Genomic DNA, 15,720 nt, shown 5'->3' with positions numbered 1-15,720 from the left:
GACTTTGTGCTCTAATATGATGGTTTAGCTGACTAAGAGTGCTTTTCAAGACTGGTTAACTGGCTTCTTCTGTCCTGCTATGGAAAAGTACTTTGTCAAAAGGAACATTTCCAAAAAAGAAATGGTCCTCAAAGACTTTGCAGCAAGCCATCCAGTGAACATGAATGACTTTTCAATTATGTGAGTGTTGAGTATATCCCCAGAAACACAACAGCCTTATCACAGCCATTGATCATGGTGTTATTTCAAAATTCAAAAGGCATCATATACAAAGAGCTTTTAGGCAAGTGATCTAGAGGATACACCAATAATTCAAAGTTTTTGGAAAGATTTTAATATCATGGATGAAACAGAAGCCATAACTGAATTATGGGATGAAGCAAGAGTTTCTGCTATGAATGGCATTTGGAGAAACATATAGCCAGAGTGTGCCCATGACTTTGCAGGCTTTCCATCAGCAGAACATGCAGAGAGAGAGTTCACTGAGAGATTGTGAAACTAGCAAACCATGCTGGGTTTGAAGACAACATGCAGTGTTTATCACTGACCATAATCACTGCACATATGTTGTTCATGAGGTAAAGCATTCCTTTCTTCAAAGGAAGAGTGATATCTTCACCTCATCATCTACTGATAGGTCTTTCTGGTCTTCAGCAAAGGGCATCACCAACACCTATTGTCTACCTTTCCTTCTCTTTTCTGTTCTGATGGTACTATAGCTGTCTCTCTTTGGTTCACATTTCTCCTCTAACTCTACCTTGCTAACATTCCTTCATCCCCTGATGCATTTCTTACTAACCCTATGTACTTCCCCAGAATTTCCTTTCAGCTGTCTGAAAAGCAGCTCTCTGTCTCTCTGGACAGAAGCAAGGTTATGGTCCTGATGCACTGAAAGAGTCAATCTCTCAACTTACATCTGTGCTTGCTTGTCTGTTTTGATTCTGTTTAAAAACAAAAACTTTTCTTTCTTCTTGCAGGCATCCATTGGTGCATCCCATTCCTAAGAAGGCTGACCGTTCTAACACCCTAAACTACTACACTGTTGCTTTGACATCTATCATTTCCATCCAAAGTCTTTATATCCCTCCTCAACTCCCATATCCTTAGATATCTTGAATTGCACAGTCTTCTCTCTAATTGCCAGTATGGTGGCATCTGTAAGGTGAGATCCACTGGTGATATTCTTTCACATCTTACTTATGTCTGGTCATCATCCGTGAAAGACTTTGGGAATCCTATCTAGTTGCACTTGACATAGCTTCTGACAGGGTTTGGCACAGGGATCTTATCTCTAAGCTCCTTTCTTTTGGCTTCCCTTCCTCACTTTGGTTCCCCATATCTGGTTTCCTCTCTGACTGGTCTATTTCCATTGTTGTTCATGAATCAACCTCTCCCCCTTTCTCTTATCAAAGTGGTGTCCCTTAAGGTTCTGTCCTATCCCCTACATTTTTTCTCCTTTTTATCAATAATTTCCTCTTTTCATCAAATAAGCAAATGCAGTCATATGCTGGTGACTCAACACTGCATTCCTCCACATCCCTCAGTTCTGCTCCTTCCTCTCTTAATCTGTATCTTGCTTCAACAAATGTTCCTCTCAATAACCTCAGACCTGACAGGATATCTCAGTGTGGTAGATAAAATGTGGTTAAGTTTAATGCCTCTAAAAGTCAGTTTCTACCCATCTGTCTATTGAAAATCCCTCACAACTTCCTCTCTCCTTTGATGGTTCTGTAATTCCAACTCCTGACTTAATGAACTTACTTGGTATCATTGTAACATCCACTCTTTCTTGGAAACTTTACATTACAGAAATAGCCAACTCTACCACTAGGAACTGGGTGTCCTGTTTAGATGCTGAAATTTCTTTTCTTCTAAATGGATGCTCTGTTTAAACAAAGGCTTGATCTGCCCTTTTATGGATTACTGCTCTCACATCTGGGATGGTTCTAGCTTTGCATCCTTACTTGACAAAGTTGAATCAAAAGTGGTCCAACTTATAAGCTTCCCCAAGCAAGATTCAAAACTTGACCTATTTGCCCTACACCACATTGTTCATTCACTCTCCCTCTTCCTTAGGTATTACTTTGTTTTTTGTTCCTAAGCTGGCTGCTTGTGTGCCCCCACCACTATGTAGATCACACATTATTTAGCAAGTTGCTTAATCACATGATTACTGTGTGGCTGTTAGCAACTCACAGGTAGTATGTTTTGATAGCTGTTTCTTTCCCTACACCTAAGAGCTTTATAACTCTACCATATCATTTTTTTTTTTTTTTTTTTTTTGCTGTCACTGTCTCCCGCATCTTTCATAACTAAGACCTGGCACATTTTAAAAGATAGGTTTCTCTTCCTCCAAAATTCATAAATTCTTTACCTTGTCTCTTCTTTCTCCACTTCATAATCCTTTCTGTATCTTAATTAAGGCCCGCTCTTGATGTGGACTTGTGTTTGTGAGTGGAGCTCCAACATAATAAAAAAGGGGTGGGGAGTCAAATGAAAATCTCATACTGTTTGAGCAGAAGCGATCTGCAGAAGAGATCGACTTTTGCTGATTACAAATCACCTGTCCAAGTCCTTTGCCCCCAGTGATGAAGTTGTGGAACTCCTTAGTATTAATGATCCCAACTGAAAACATATTCAAAAGGCAGCACAATGACTGTCTCATGTCATGAATTGCTACAAGGAGCTGTACAGAGATGATCCACTATAAACAGCAAACAACTCTCAATGATTTTCTCATCACCAGAGCAAAGCCTACAGCACATGATGAGGAAGATGATGATAAAGACGATGATGATACTCATGGTTTACAGGGGTGGTCAGATGATAGTACCAGTGACAAATACCAAGACTCCTTCTCCCTCCATGTAACTCCATTTCCACCACCAATCTACTGAGACTACCTCCTTATGCATCACCCAGCAAAATTTTGGTAAGTAAATATTACGTATTTCTATGAATCTATTGTCATTCATGTTGTGTAATCTTATAAAACTATCTATCTATTTACAATTTTGATGCCCATTCCCTTTTAGAATTCCCTCAAGGTGGTGGTCACAGCAAAAGTGAACTGCAGTGCCCCTTCAAAGCATTTAGTACTTTATCCTCAACATGTCACAGGCATTGGGCAACTCTAGCACTGTGTTTTCAGAGGCTCCTGCCTAAAGTTCCTATCAACTACTTCTACCTAATGTGTCCACCTATTTTCCTGCCTAATGTTCCAACCTACTACCTACACCTAATGCTACCACCTAATGTTCCTACCTACTGTGTCTATCTAAAGCTCCAGTCTAATGTTCTAACCTACTACCTCTATCTATTGCTCTATAATTTTGCCAAAAGACAGGACTAACATATAGTACTCTCCACAGAAAAATACAGTCAAGAAGAATGAGTTGTACAAATTAAATGCTGTCAAGTGTTACATGTGACAAGAAGAGATTGTACGTTTGCAGATAGACTGCCAGCAGTCCACATGTGGGTGAGGCAGAAAGAAAAGATAGCTAACTGGGTCAAAGAAGGGCAACTTGACAACCAGTGAAGTGCTGGCTTACTACACAGCCATCACTAACCCTCCCAATACCCAGGCTGGTAATGCTGTTAATATACCCCAAGGGCTGCCTACCACCTAATACCTACTATTATAAAACTATCTAAACTAAAATAAAAATGCATATCTCCACTTATAAAAGTATTTTCATTTCTTGTTGAAGAAAAAAATTTCCATATACACACACCTTCACTCACAATACAAGAGTATATGGGAAAAACTGGTTCATGTTAAGGAAACTCATGATACTTTTTCAAGAACAAACTCCTTCTATAATGTGAAAGTCCGGTGTAAAAACTAACATCAAGCTTATCACTAACATATCTATCTATCCATCTAACTATCTCTCTGATGCCCATTCCAATTGGAATTCCCTCAAAGGGGTGGCCATGGCAATAGAGTCTCCATACCTAAAGAACTCCAATGCTGCTTCTTACTTTTTAATACCTCACCCAAAACAGGCCACTGGCAGAGGGCAGGTCTAGCACTGTTTGCAGAGGCTTTTATCTAATGTTCCTAATGAACTCTTCTATCTAATGCTCCTAACATATACTGTCTTGTATTTGAAATCTAGAGAAACATGCTCCATCTTCTATAGCTAATAATGAAATACATAGAACCTTACAGATGGTTGAAAGCAAAAACTTCATAAAATCTAAATGTAACTGGCTATCACTTAAAATTCTAGATGATCCTGAGGACATAACGCTTTACATCAATCTGGTTAACATCCACAATTTCTTACTTAATAAAATCTAAATAGTAACTGTGTGAGTATGAGTCTGAAGATGGGGATGTGACAGGCAACTCACAAGATGCAATGAAAAATATATCAAATTGGCCTCTGGCCTTAAGCTAATTAATAGAGGATAACTTCCGGAATATCTGTTTTTACTGATGTATAATAATAACAATATCATAAAGTAAAATGTGGATGCTTGGTTCCTAAATACCTTTAAATTCTAAGTTTTCTAAACTACTTTTGAGTAATCAGATAACTCAGCATCTCAAAGGCACAAAACAATAGTGAGCTTACCAGACTGCACATAAAACATATGACTTGAGAAAATGATGCCTGACATGGTGTGCTCCAGCCATTCTCCCATCTACAGATGGAATACTGAAAATCCGTTTCCACAATATGTAAACTTCCAAAATCCATAGCCAAGAGCATTCAAAATTAATGCCTACTAGACGCAAGAGTTTCTAGTACATAATTTCAGTAAACATCTACATATTTTTCATACAATATCTATCTACATCATCCCTGAGGATAGGGGAGAGAGAACACTTCCCACGTATTCCCTGTGCGTCATAGAAGGTGAGTAAAAGGGGAGGGAGTGGGGGGCTGGAAAGCCTCCCCTTTCATTTGTAATTTTCCAAAAGAAGGAACAGAGAAGGGGGATAAGTGAGGATATTCCCTTAAAGGCTCAGTCCTCTGTTCTTAACGCTACCTCGCTAATGCAGGAAATGGCGAATGGTAAAAAAAAATCTATCTACATACATCACAAACAAACAACATTTAGAATTTGTATTAAGTACACAAAACACTCTCAACATGTGAGCCATATAGTAAGAGTATTTCTAAAATCTACAGAAATCCATAATCAGCACACTACTTGGTCCCTAAGATTACGCAATTTCAACATTCTACCTATATCAAGAATTTGTTGTAAATTCTCTCATTTAAACAACAAAGCATATGCTTACAATCAAGGAGGCTCTAAGGCTTTGCTGGTGCATACTGTTTATTTATGAGCCTTGATGATCTAAAACAATTCTCTTTTAAAAAAGAAAATGAAAATTGCATTCTGGACAAAATCTTGTTTGATTTCTAGAGGGAAATTTTTGTCAGAACCAGTTTGATACTGAAAAATGTCTGTAAGAGAGGATCACCTTATCTGAAGTCCTTTCTGCAAGCATTACCATACCGTATTTTAAATCTAAGAACACATGATACAACATGTAAAAAATATCCAAAGCAAGGTATTCATCACAGGATTTTCATCTGATGAAAACATCAAGAGGCAAAATATTCATCCTTTATTCTTACATTAGGTGCAGAGTCAAAGGCTAAGGAAAGCAGAAAGCCACTGTCAAGCTCCTTGAAACCAGACCATGGTGCTTCTGTCCCTTGCTGGTATAGACTGCTTGTTAAACTGAAAAAGAAATATGTAATAAACATTAAAATTTTACTACTTTTCAATGTTTGCATCCATCTGTTGTCTGTCTGTAAAATTCTTATCACATTTACAGTTTGTTAAGTTTCTTCATATTTCTGTTATAAAGCTTTAAATGATAAGCTCTTAAAAGTTTTTCACATTAAGGTAAGATGCTATTGACTTTACTGGACCAATGAGTATGAAATACCACAGTGCAGTCACATACAACTGTTCATCTCACAATCTACAGACATTCACAATAGGATAAGCAACAATGGTCATTCTAACTATAGTGCAAAATTCTACTGCTCTTGAGCCATGAGATAACCATCCTTTTTTAATTCATTTCTTTCCTTACTTCCATGATACAGTCAATGACAAACAAACATTTATCTCATTTGCACACATATATATCCATAAAGAGCAATGCAAGCTATATTTATTTATTTTATTATACTTTGTCGCTGTCTCCCGCGTTTGCGAGGTAGCGCAAGGAAACAGACGAAAGAAATGGCCCAACCCCCCCCCCAGACACATGTATATACATACGTCCACACACGCAAATATACATACCTACACAGCTTTCCATGGTTTACCCCAGACGCTTCACATGCCTTGATTCAATCCACTGACAGCACGTCAACCCCGGTATACCACATCGCTCCAATTCACTCTATTCCTTGCCCTCCTTTCACCCTCCTGCATGTTCAGGCCCCGATCACACAAAATCTTTTTCACTCCATCTTTCCACCTCCAATTTGGTCTCCCTCTTCTCCTCGTTCCCTCCACCTCCGACACATATATCCTCTTGGTCAATCTTTCCTCACTCATTCTCTCCATGTGCCCAAACCACTTCAAAACACCCTCTTCTGCTCTCTCAACCACGCTCTTTTTATTTCCACACATCTCTCTTACCCTTACGTTACTTACTCGATCAAACCACCTCACACCACACATTGTCCTCAAACATCTCATTTCCAGCACATCCATCCTCCTGCGCACAACTCTATCCATAGCCCACGCCTCGCAACCATACAACATTGTTGGAACCACTATTCCTTCAAACATACCCATTTTTGCTTTCCGAGATAATGTTCTCGACTTCCACACATTCTTCAAGGCCCCCAGAATTTTTGCCCCCTCCCCCACCCTATGATCTACTTCCGCTTCCATGGTTCCATCCGCTGCCAGATCCACTCCCAGATATCTAAAACACTTCACTTCCTCCAGTTTTTCTCCATTCAAACTTACCTCCCAATTGACTTGACCCTCAACCCTACTGTACCTAATAACCTTGCTCTTATTCACATTTACTCTTAACTTTCTTCTTCCACACACTTTACCAAACTCAGTCACCAGCTTCTGCAGTTTCTCACATGAATCAGCCACCAGCGCTGTATCATCAGCGAACAACAACTGACTCACTTCCCAAGCTCTCTCATCCCCAACAGACTTCATACTTGCCCCTCTTTCCAAAACTCTTGCATTTACCTCCCTAACAACCCCATCCATAAACAAATTAAACAACCATGGAGACATCACACACCCCTGCCGCAAACCTACATTCACTGAGAACCAATCACTTTCCTCTCTTCCTACACGTACACATGCCTTACATCCTCGATAAAAACTTTTCACTGCTTCTAACAACTTTCCTCCCACACCATATATTCTTAATACCTTCCACAGAGCATCTCTATCAACTCTATCATATGCCTTCTCCAGATCCATAAATGCTACATACAAATCCATTTGCTTTTCTAAGTATTTCTCACATACATTCTTCAAAGCAAACACCTGATCCACACATCCTCTACCACTTCTGAAACCACACTGCTCTTCCCCAATCTGATGCTCTGTACATGCCTTCACCCTCTCAATCAATACCCTCCCATATAATTTACCAGGAATACTCAACAAACTTATACCTCTGTAATTTGAGCACTCACTCTTATCCCCTTTGCCTTTGTACAATGGCACTATGCACGCATTCCGCCAATCCTCAGGCACCTCACCATGAGTCATACATACATTAAATAACCTTACCAACCAGTCAACAAAAATCAAATCAGGAAAGCTACTGCAGCTTACGAGAAAATATAATAGTAAAACCATTACAATATTTCCATATAAAAATGTTAAACATTATCAGAGGACAACATTAAAGCTATGAATTAAGAATAAATAACAATAAAGAGAATTCTAAACATTTGTGAGCAAGAGTTGTTTTAAACAAGGTTATCAACTTACAAAGTGTTAGCCTCATTATGGAAGGGTTTTGTAAAGGTTGCATAAAAGGAGGAGGACTTCTTTGTGCCATGGGAATACTCGCAACTTAGCTCCTCTCCCCTTCCAAATATGTTCTTCAGCATACCACCTGTTGACACTGTGCCTTCATTGTTACCTACACTTGTATTCACCTTGGCTCCCAAGAGGTTTACTTCATGGACTTCAAATGTTATCTGAAGAGATGTTACACATATAATAGCCATCCTCAAAAAGCATTTTGGATACAACCTAAATTCTGTTTTGTATATACACAACTTGAAAAAAAAAATTAATGGTTCCCCAGTGAATATTATTAACCTACAATCCTCTTTCCTTGTGCAATGAAAATGATCTCCATAATACAAGTACCATAAACCTGTACCTAATCCTTTTAATCCAAATAACAACCCGTCCACACACGCACATATACATACCTATACAATTCAACATATACATATATATACATCTTTTCTTTTCTTTTAAACTATTTGCCATTTCCCGCGTTAGCGAGGTAGCGTTAAGAACAGAGGACTGGGCCTTTTTTGGAATATCCTCACCTGGCCCCCTCTGTTCCTTCTTTTGGAAAATAAAAAAAAAAAAAAACGAGAGGGGAGGATTTCCAGCCCCCCGCTCCCTCCCCTTTTAGTCGCCTTCTACGACACGCAGGGAATACGTGGGAAGTATTCTTAATCCCCTATCCCCAGGGATACATACCCAGACATATACATGAACATAATTCATACTTGCTGCCTTTATTCATTGCCATTGCCACCCCGCCACACATGAAATATATATGTAGGTTTGCGGCAGGGGTGTGTGATGTCTCCATGGTTGTTTAATTTGTTTATGGATGGAATTGTTAGGGAGGTGAATGCAAGAGTTTTGGAAAGAGGGGCAAGTATGAAGTCTGTTGGGGATGAGAGAGAGCTTGGGAAGTGAGTCAGTTGTTGTTCGCTGATGATACAGCGCTGGTGGCTCATTCATGTGAGAAACTGCAGAAGCTGGTGACTGAGTTTGGTAAAGTGTGTGAAAGAAGAAAGTTAAGAGTAAATGTGAATAAGAGCAAGGTTATTAGGTACAGTAGGGTTGAGGGTCAAGTCAATTGGGAGGTGAGTTAGAATGGAGAAAAACTGGAGGAAGTGAAGTGTTTTAGATATCTGGGAGTGGATCTGGCAGCGGATGGAACCATGGAAGCGGAAGTGGATCATAGGGTGGGGGAGGGGGCGAAAATTCTGGGAGCCTTGAAGAATGTGTGGAAGTCGAGAACATTATCTCGGAAAGCAAAAATGGGTATGTTTGAAGGAATAGTGGTTCCAACAATGTTGTATGGTTGCGAGGCGTGGATGATGGATAGAGTGGTGCGCAGGAGGATGGATGTGCTGGAAATGAGATGTTTGAGGACAATGTGTGGTGTGAGGTGGTTTGATCGAGTAAGTAACGTAAGGGTAAGAGAGATGTGTGGAAATAAAAAGAGCGTGGCTGAGAGAGCAGAAGAGGGTGTTTTGAAATGGTTTGGGCACATGGAGAGAATGAGTGAGGAAAGATTGACCAAGAGGATATATGTGTCGGAGGTGGAGGGAACGAGGAGAAGAGGGAGACCAAATTGGAGGTGGAAAGATGGAGTGAAAAAGATTTTGTGTGATCGGGGCCTGAACATGCAGGAGGGTGAAAGGAGGGCAAGGAATAGAGTGAATTGGAGCGATGTGGTATACCGGGGTTGACGTGCTGTCAGTGGATTGAATCAAGGCATGTGAAGCATCTGGGGTAAACCATGGAAAGCTGTGTAGGTATGTATATTTGCGTGTGTGGACGTATGTATATACATGTGTATGGGGGTGGGTTGGGCCATTTCTTTCGTCTGTTTCCTTGCGCTACCTCACAAACGCGGGGAAAAAAAAAAAAAAAAAAAAAAAAAAAAAAAAAAAAAAAAAAACCTTCAACACTTGTTCAACTGCACACTGCCACCCACTGTTATGACAATGTGTCATTCTCTATGAAAATACTCTGCACCAGAACACTTATCTAAAGAAAATAATGCATAAACAATTAGAAGAGCACAAGAGCCTTTCTTAGTAACCAAGCATTGTAAATAATAGAGGATACCTGGTGAAAGAATATCTGGTAAAATCTTCAGGGCTCTTCTAAGCAGGAATTTATAAAGGAAGACATTAATGGAAATGTCAATTCTTAAAAAGTGTTCAGGAAAACTAATTAATCGAACATGTAACTGAACGCATTAAAACCAGAAAAACTGACACACTAATGCTTCATCTCAATTCCATGATCTGGTAATAAACATCAGATATGGTAGGAAGCAACTTTTAAAAAGCAATCATCCAGTGCTGGAATTCGATTATGGCGAAGCCAGTAGTTCCTGCGATATCTAAGAGTACCTAGAAAGAGATTTTGCCATTAGGCAGAGCTAATGTGTAGCACTCTCCTTATGATCTTATTGCCATGAACAATGCATAGCTGTCTATCTTCAGTTCATTTAGAACTGTTTTCAGTCATTTTCCTTGGTGCTTTTCATTGTTTCTGTCCTTAATACAAGCATGAGTGTACTTCACCTGCTCACCAGCCTTCCATCTTCTTCCTGGGCTCTTATACACAGTAGTTTCGTTTGACATCCCTTGCATTACTGATGACTTAACTATCCTATTTCTTCCATATTAACATATTTCCAGTCCATTGACATTGTTCTTGGCAACCTTACTTTACTGCAATGATCAGATTGTCATGTATCTTTCTATTCTTTCTAGGATGTAAAGTTTGGGTTCTTTCCACCCCTTATGGGAAATAACATGTTTCATTCACTTGATTTTGTCGGTGGTGTGTTTCTGAATTCCTTCGAATTTAATGATTTTAGTGTCCTATAATAGTGGCCATACAATACAGCAGTATTCAAGTTAGCTTTTAATGTATATCATAAGCATGAAAGTCATTAGTTCTCTCTCTCATGGAGAAAAGCCTCATTTTCATTTCACTCAATACTTGATTTAATTATGTAGATTTATTAGTATTGTCTTCAAATTCCAGCTTTTCATTTATGAACACGCCTACATCCTTAACTCCACTCTGTTGGTCCTAAGTATATCTTTGTTTCTTTGCATATCTTTCTATGACTTTGTTTTGAAAATCTTTCCACTGAATTTAATTATGTTCTCTTCTGTCCACCTATATATCGTTTTGGTCTTCTACCATTTGCTCTGTCTTCTGAGCTAGTTTACTAACTTACCTACTCTGGTGTAATCATACTATCCCTGAGGTAGGGGAGAAAGGATTCTACCTCCATCTTCCTTGCATGTGGCAGATGGCAAATAAAGGGGTGGCACCAGGGGGCTGGAAGCCCCTTCTTGTATTTCAGTTTCTAAAAGGTGGAACAGAAAGAGCCAAGCATGGAGTGCTCATCCTCCTCAAAGGTTTAGGCTGGGATGTCAATGTTTGTGGGTGCAACCAAGAGGAAAGAGAAGAGAAAGAACCCTAGATGAAAGAAACAACGCCCAAGGGTGAAGAAGAAGAATGGTTTGAAAAAGTCTTTGGAGTTGTCAGGGGCTGGAAAGATGACAAGAGCTAAGGAAGGAGAAGCAATACTCCTGAAGCAGGAGTTGTGGGAGTGTGTGGAAGAGTGTAAGAAAATATATTCTTGACTAATGCAGGTAGAAATGAAAATGGATGGTGAGAAATGGGTGATTATTACTGCTTATGCACCCAGTCATGAGAAGAAAAATCATGAGAGACAAGCATTTTGGGAGCAGCCGAGTGAGTCTCAGAAGTTTTGATGTAAGAGACCAGGTATTTGTGATGCATCCGGTGATCTACATGCAAACGTGAATAATGTGGCATTTAAGGATGTAATTGTGGGGCATGGGGTATTCAGTATCATGAATGGGAATGGTGAAGAGCTTATGTAGCTGTGAGCTGAAAAGGAATGGTGACAGAGAATATCTGGTTTAAAAAGAGGGTCATACACAAGTATTAATATGTGAGTCGGAGAGATGGTCAGTGGCCATTACATTACATATTAAGTGAAAAGAGTGTAAAAAAGAGGGTTTTGGACATTCTTGGGTGTTACAGTGTTGAGAGGGGCAGCTGTTGGGATGTCTGATTACTACCTTGTAAAGGCGAAGGTGAAGATTTGTTGAAATTTTCAGAAAAAAAAAACAGTGCCAGTGAGAAGAGAGTGGTGAGAGTAAGTGAACCTGAGAAAGAGACTTGTGAGAAGAAATACCAGAACAGATTGAGCTTAGAATGGTAAAAAATAAGAGTATATGAAGCACATGTGCTTGCTCATCTTTTTTCATTTCTGCTTAAAAACCAAAACTTTTCCTTCTTGGAAACATATATTGATTCATCCCATCCCTAAGAAGGGTGAACACTATGACTACTCTAACCATTGTACTGGTGCTCTGACATCTACCATTTCCAAAGTCTTCGAATCCATCCTTAACTCCCACATCCTTAAACGCCATAAAAAATCAGTCTTCTTTCCTATCACCAGTGTGACTTTCATAAGGCGAGATCCACTGGTGATATTCTTTCTTATCTTACAAATGTCTGGTCATCATCCCTGAAGGATTTTGGAATCATGTGTAGTTACCCTTGACAATTCTAAGGCTTCTGACAGGATGTGGCATCAGGTTCTCATCTCTAAGCTCTCCTTTTTTGGCTTCCCTCCCTCATTTTGCTCTTTGATATCTAGCTTCCTCTCCAGCTGATCTACCTCTGTTGTTGTTGATGGATTAGTCTCCCCCATTTCCTTCATCAACAGTGGTGTCCCTCAAGGTTCTGTTTTGTCCCCTACACTTTTTCTCCTTTTTTCAACAATTTCCTCTCCTCCACAAATAATCCAATGCACTAATACACTGATAAATCAACACTGCTATCATCCACATCCCTCTTCTCTCATTCAATCTGCATTTTGTCTTGACATAGGTTCCTCAATAAACTCAGATGGACACGATATCTCAGTGGGATACAAAAAATTTTGTTAAGTTTAATGCCTCCAAGACCAAATTTCTACCCATTTCTATCAAAAATTCCTCACGACTCTTGCCTCTCCTTTGACGGATCTTCAATTCCACCTCTTGACTCAATGAACATACTTGGTATTACTGTAACATCCACTCTTTCTTGGAAACCCCACATAACAGGAATAGGTAAGTCTGCCTCTAAGAATCTGGGTGTCCTGTTTAGATGTCGAAATTTCTCTTCTGAATAGTTGCTCCGTTTATACAAAGGATTGATTCATCCTTGTATGGAGTACTGCCCTCACATTTGGGGTGGTTCTAGCTCTGTATCCTTATTAGCTAGACCACACAATACTCAGCAAGCTGCTGCATCACATGATTATTGTGTGGCCATCAGCAACTCAAAGGTGGGCCGTTTTGATACCTGCATCTTTCTCTTTATGTTGAAACTTTGGAACTCTCTACCTTCTCATGTCTTTCTTAATACCTATGACCTGGCACATTTCAAAAGACAGTTCTTTCATCTCCTCAAAAATTCATAAATACTTTCCCTTGTCTTTTCTTTTTCCGCTTCATAATTCTCTATTACAATTAAGGCCCAGCCTAGATGCAGACTTTTGTCTGAGGCTGGAGCCTTCAACATAAAAAAAAAAGGGGGGGGGAGAGAGTTGGTGAGGAATAGGAGGCATTTACAGAAGCATTGCTGGCACATGTGGGAGATGCATGTGGCATGCAAAAGTGAGAGGTTGGAAGAATCGCGGGATGAAGAAGTAAAGTTGCTAGCAAAAGAGATGAGAGAGGTGATTGAGAGGTATTCATAGGGAAAGAGTGCAAACATTTGGGGGATGTATGACAGAAAGCAAAAGAAGGTCACTAGGAAGGTGCAGGGGTTAAAAACAAAATGTTTGTTGAGAACAAAATGTTTTGGAAGGAGGTTAATAAAGTGTGAAAACAAGAAAACAAATGAGAACATCAGTGAAGGGGGCAAAAGGAGAAGTGGTAATAGGTAGTGATGAAGTGAACAAAAGATGGAGTGAGTATTTTGAACGCTGCTGCTGAATGATGAAGTGAGGAAAAGATGGAGTATTTTGAAGGCTGCTGAATATGTTTGATGACAAGGTGGCTGTTGTAAGGTTTTTGGATCAGGGTGGTATGCGAAGTGAAATAGTCATGGAGAGTAGTTTGTTGTAGGAAAAAGAGGTGGTAGCCTGTCGAAGGCACAAAGGGAGAAAATGGGATAAGCAATTGAGAATGAATGCCTTGAGTGTAAATGGAATGACTGGAGACAGTAAAATAGTTTGGCAATAACCAGAACAAAAAGTCCTACAATGAAGCTTTAAGTTGGACGACCCATGGGCTCAGCAAAACCTGATTAAAATGGTCTCGAGTTAGCCTGAAGAAAAGTCTCAGTGAAATTGGAAATGATGAATGCAAGTTATGGAGGGGCATGGAAGAAGAAACGACATGGATGAGAATGAATGAAAATTATCAGGGTAGAGGGAAAGAGGGAAATGTAATTGTGCTATCACTAAGAATATGGGAGAGCATTACAAAGCATTGATGGAATGAGTCAAGAATAATGTAGGAGAAAGGTAAGACTAGAATTGTGAAGTATGCATGGGTATGTGTATATGCACCTGGGAATATGAATGCTGTGAGAGATGAAGATGAAATGAGGTGTCTCTGGAGAAACTTGAATGACTGTATAAATGATTTTGAGATGAAAAGATACATGGTGGTAATGGGTGATATGATAGTGAAGGCGGGATGTGAAGAAAATGGTAAAATAGTTGTTAAATGGTGAGTGCCTGGATTAAATGAGAATGGAAGTTATCTAGTGGATGTCTGTGCTGAGAAGGGTTTATTCCTTAGAAACATCTTTTTTTCAACACAAGATAATCCATAGGTATACATGGATGATAAATGAAACAGAGGAGCTAAGGGCTCTGTTTAACCATGAGGCAGTGGATGAAAGGTTGACAAAGGCTGTTCTGGATGCTAAAGTCGGGAGAAGATTCTTTGAAGGCACTGACTATTTTGCAGTTCTCATGGGGACAAGGACCAGGGAGAAGTGGAGGTATGGTGTAAGGAAGAATGGAGAAGTTAAAGTGCTGACATGGGAGAAGATGAACCTGAAGGAATGCAAGGAGCATAAAAGAAGGGTGACAATGTTAGATGGAACTGCAGTGAATGTAGGCATGCAGTCAGGTGTGAATGAGGTGTTTAAAATGTTTAGACAAATAAAGACTGCAAAATTAGGAGATGAATACAAGGTCATGACATACAGGAATAAAAAGGAAAATGCAAGGTAGATGGATGAAATAAGAAATTTTGTGGAAGAGAAGATAAAGGCAAATGCTATAATGATCAAAAGAATGTATAGGTGAAAGTTCAGTAAATGAGAGGAAAGAATATAGTGCAAACAGAATGTTATGAAGCTGTTAGAGGAAAGCAAAGAAGGAGCAGATGAAGATTTTGGAAAAAGTCGAGTCAAAAGTTTAGAGAAAATAAGAAACTATACTGGAAGGAGGTGAGAAAAGAAAGAGGTGGATGTAAGATTGGAAAGGGGTATTTCAAAATTAAAAGAAGGAAGTGAAAGATGGAAAGAGTATTCTGAATAACATGAGTGAGGGAGAAAGTGAGGCAACTGTTGTGGCTTATAGCAAGAAGGGAGTTGAAAAGGGCAATAATGAGGCTGATGGTAAGAAAGGCACTTGGAGTGGATGGGATTATGGCTGGAATGCTAAGTATGGAGGAGAAAGTGTGACAGACA

At 39.5% G+C, this 15,720-nt stretch overlaps 1 protein-coding gene across 1 annotated transcript in view; it reads right to left on the bottom strand.

Moving 5' to 3' along the window:
- Nucleotides 1–15,720, bottom strand: part of LOC139756458 (sorting and assembly machinery component 50 homolog A) — a 293,888-nt gene that overhangs the window by 177,217 nt on the left and 100,951 nt on the right. The window contains exons 5-6 of the mRNA XM_071675915.1: nucleotides 7,963–8,174; nucleotides 5,604–5,709 (exon numbers count right to left, since the gene is read on the bottom strand). Of these exons, the coding sequence (XP_071532016.1) occupies nucleotides 5,604–5,709; nucleotides 7,963–8,174 (318 nt within the window). The remainder of the gene's footprint in view (nucleotides 1–5,603; nucleotides 5,710–7,962; nucleotides 8,175–15,720) is intronic.

Source organism: Panulirus ornatus, chromosome 21 (genome assembly GCF_036320965.1).
Source record: "Panulirus ornatus isolate Po-2019 chromosome 21, ASM3632096v1, whole genome shotgun sequence".
Lineage (NCBI taxonomy): Eukaryota > Metazoa > Arthropoda > Malacostraca > Decapoda > Palinuridae > Panulirus > Panulirus ornatus.
Note: the sequence above shows the minus strand (reverse complement) of the source record. Positions and strands in the feature narration are given on the sequence as shown.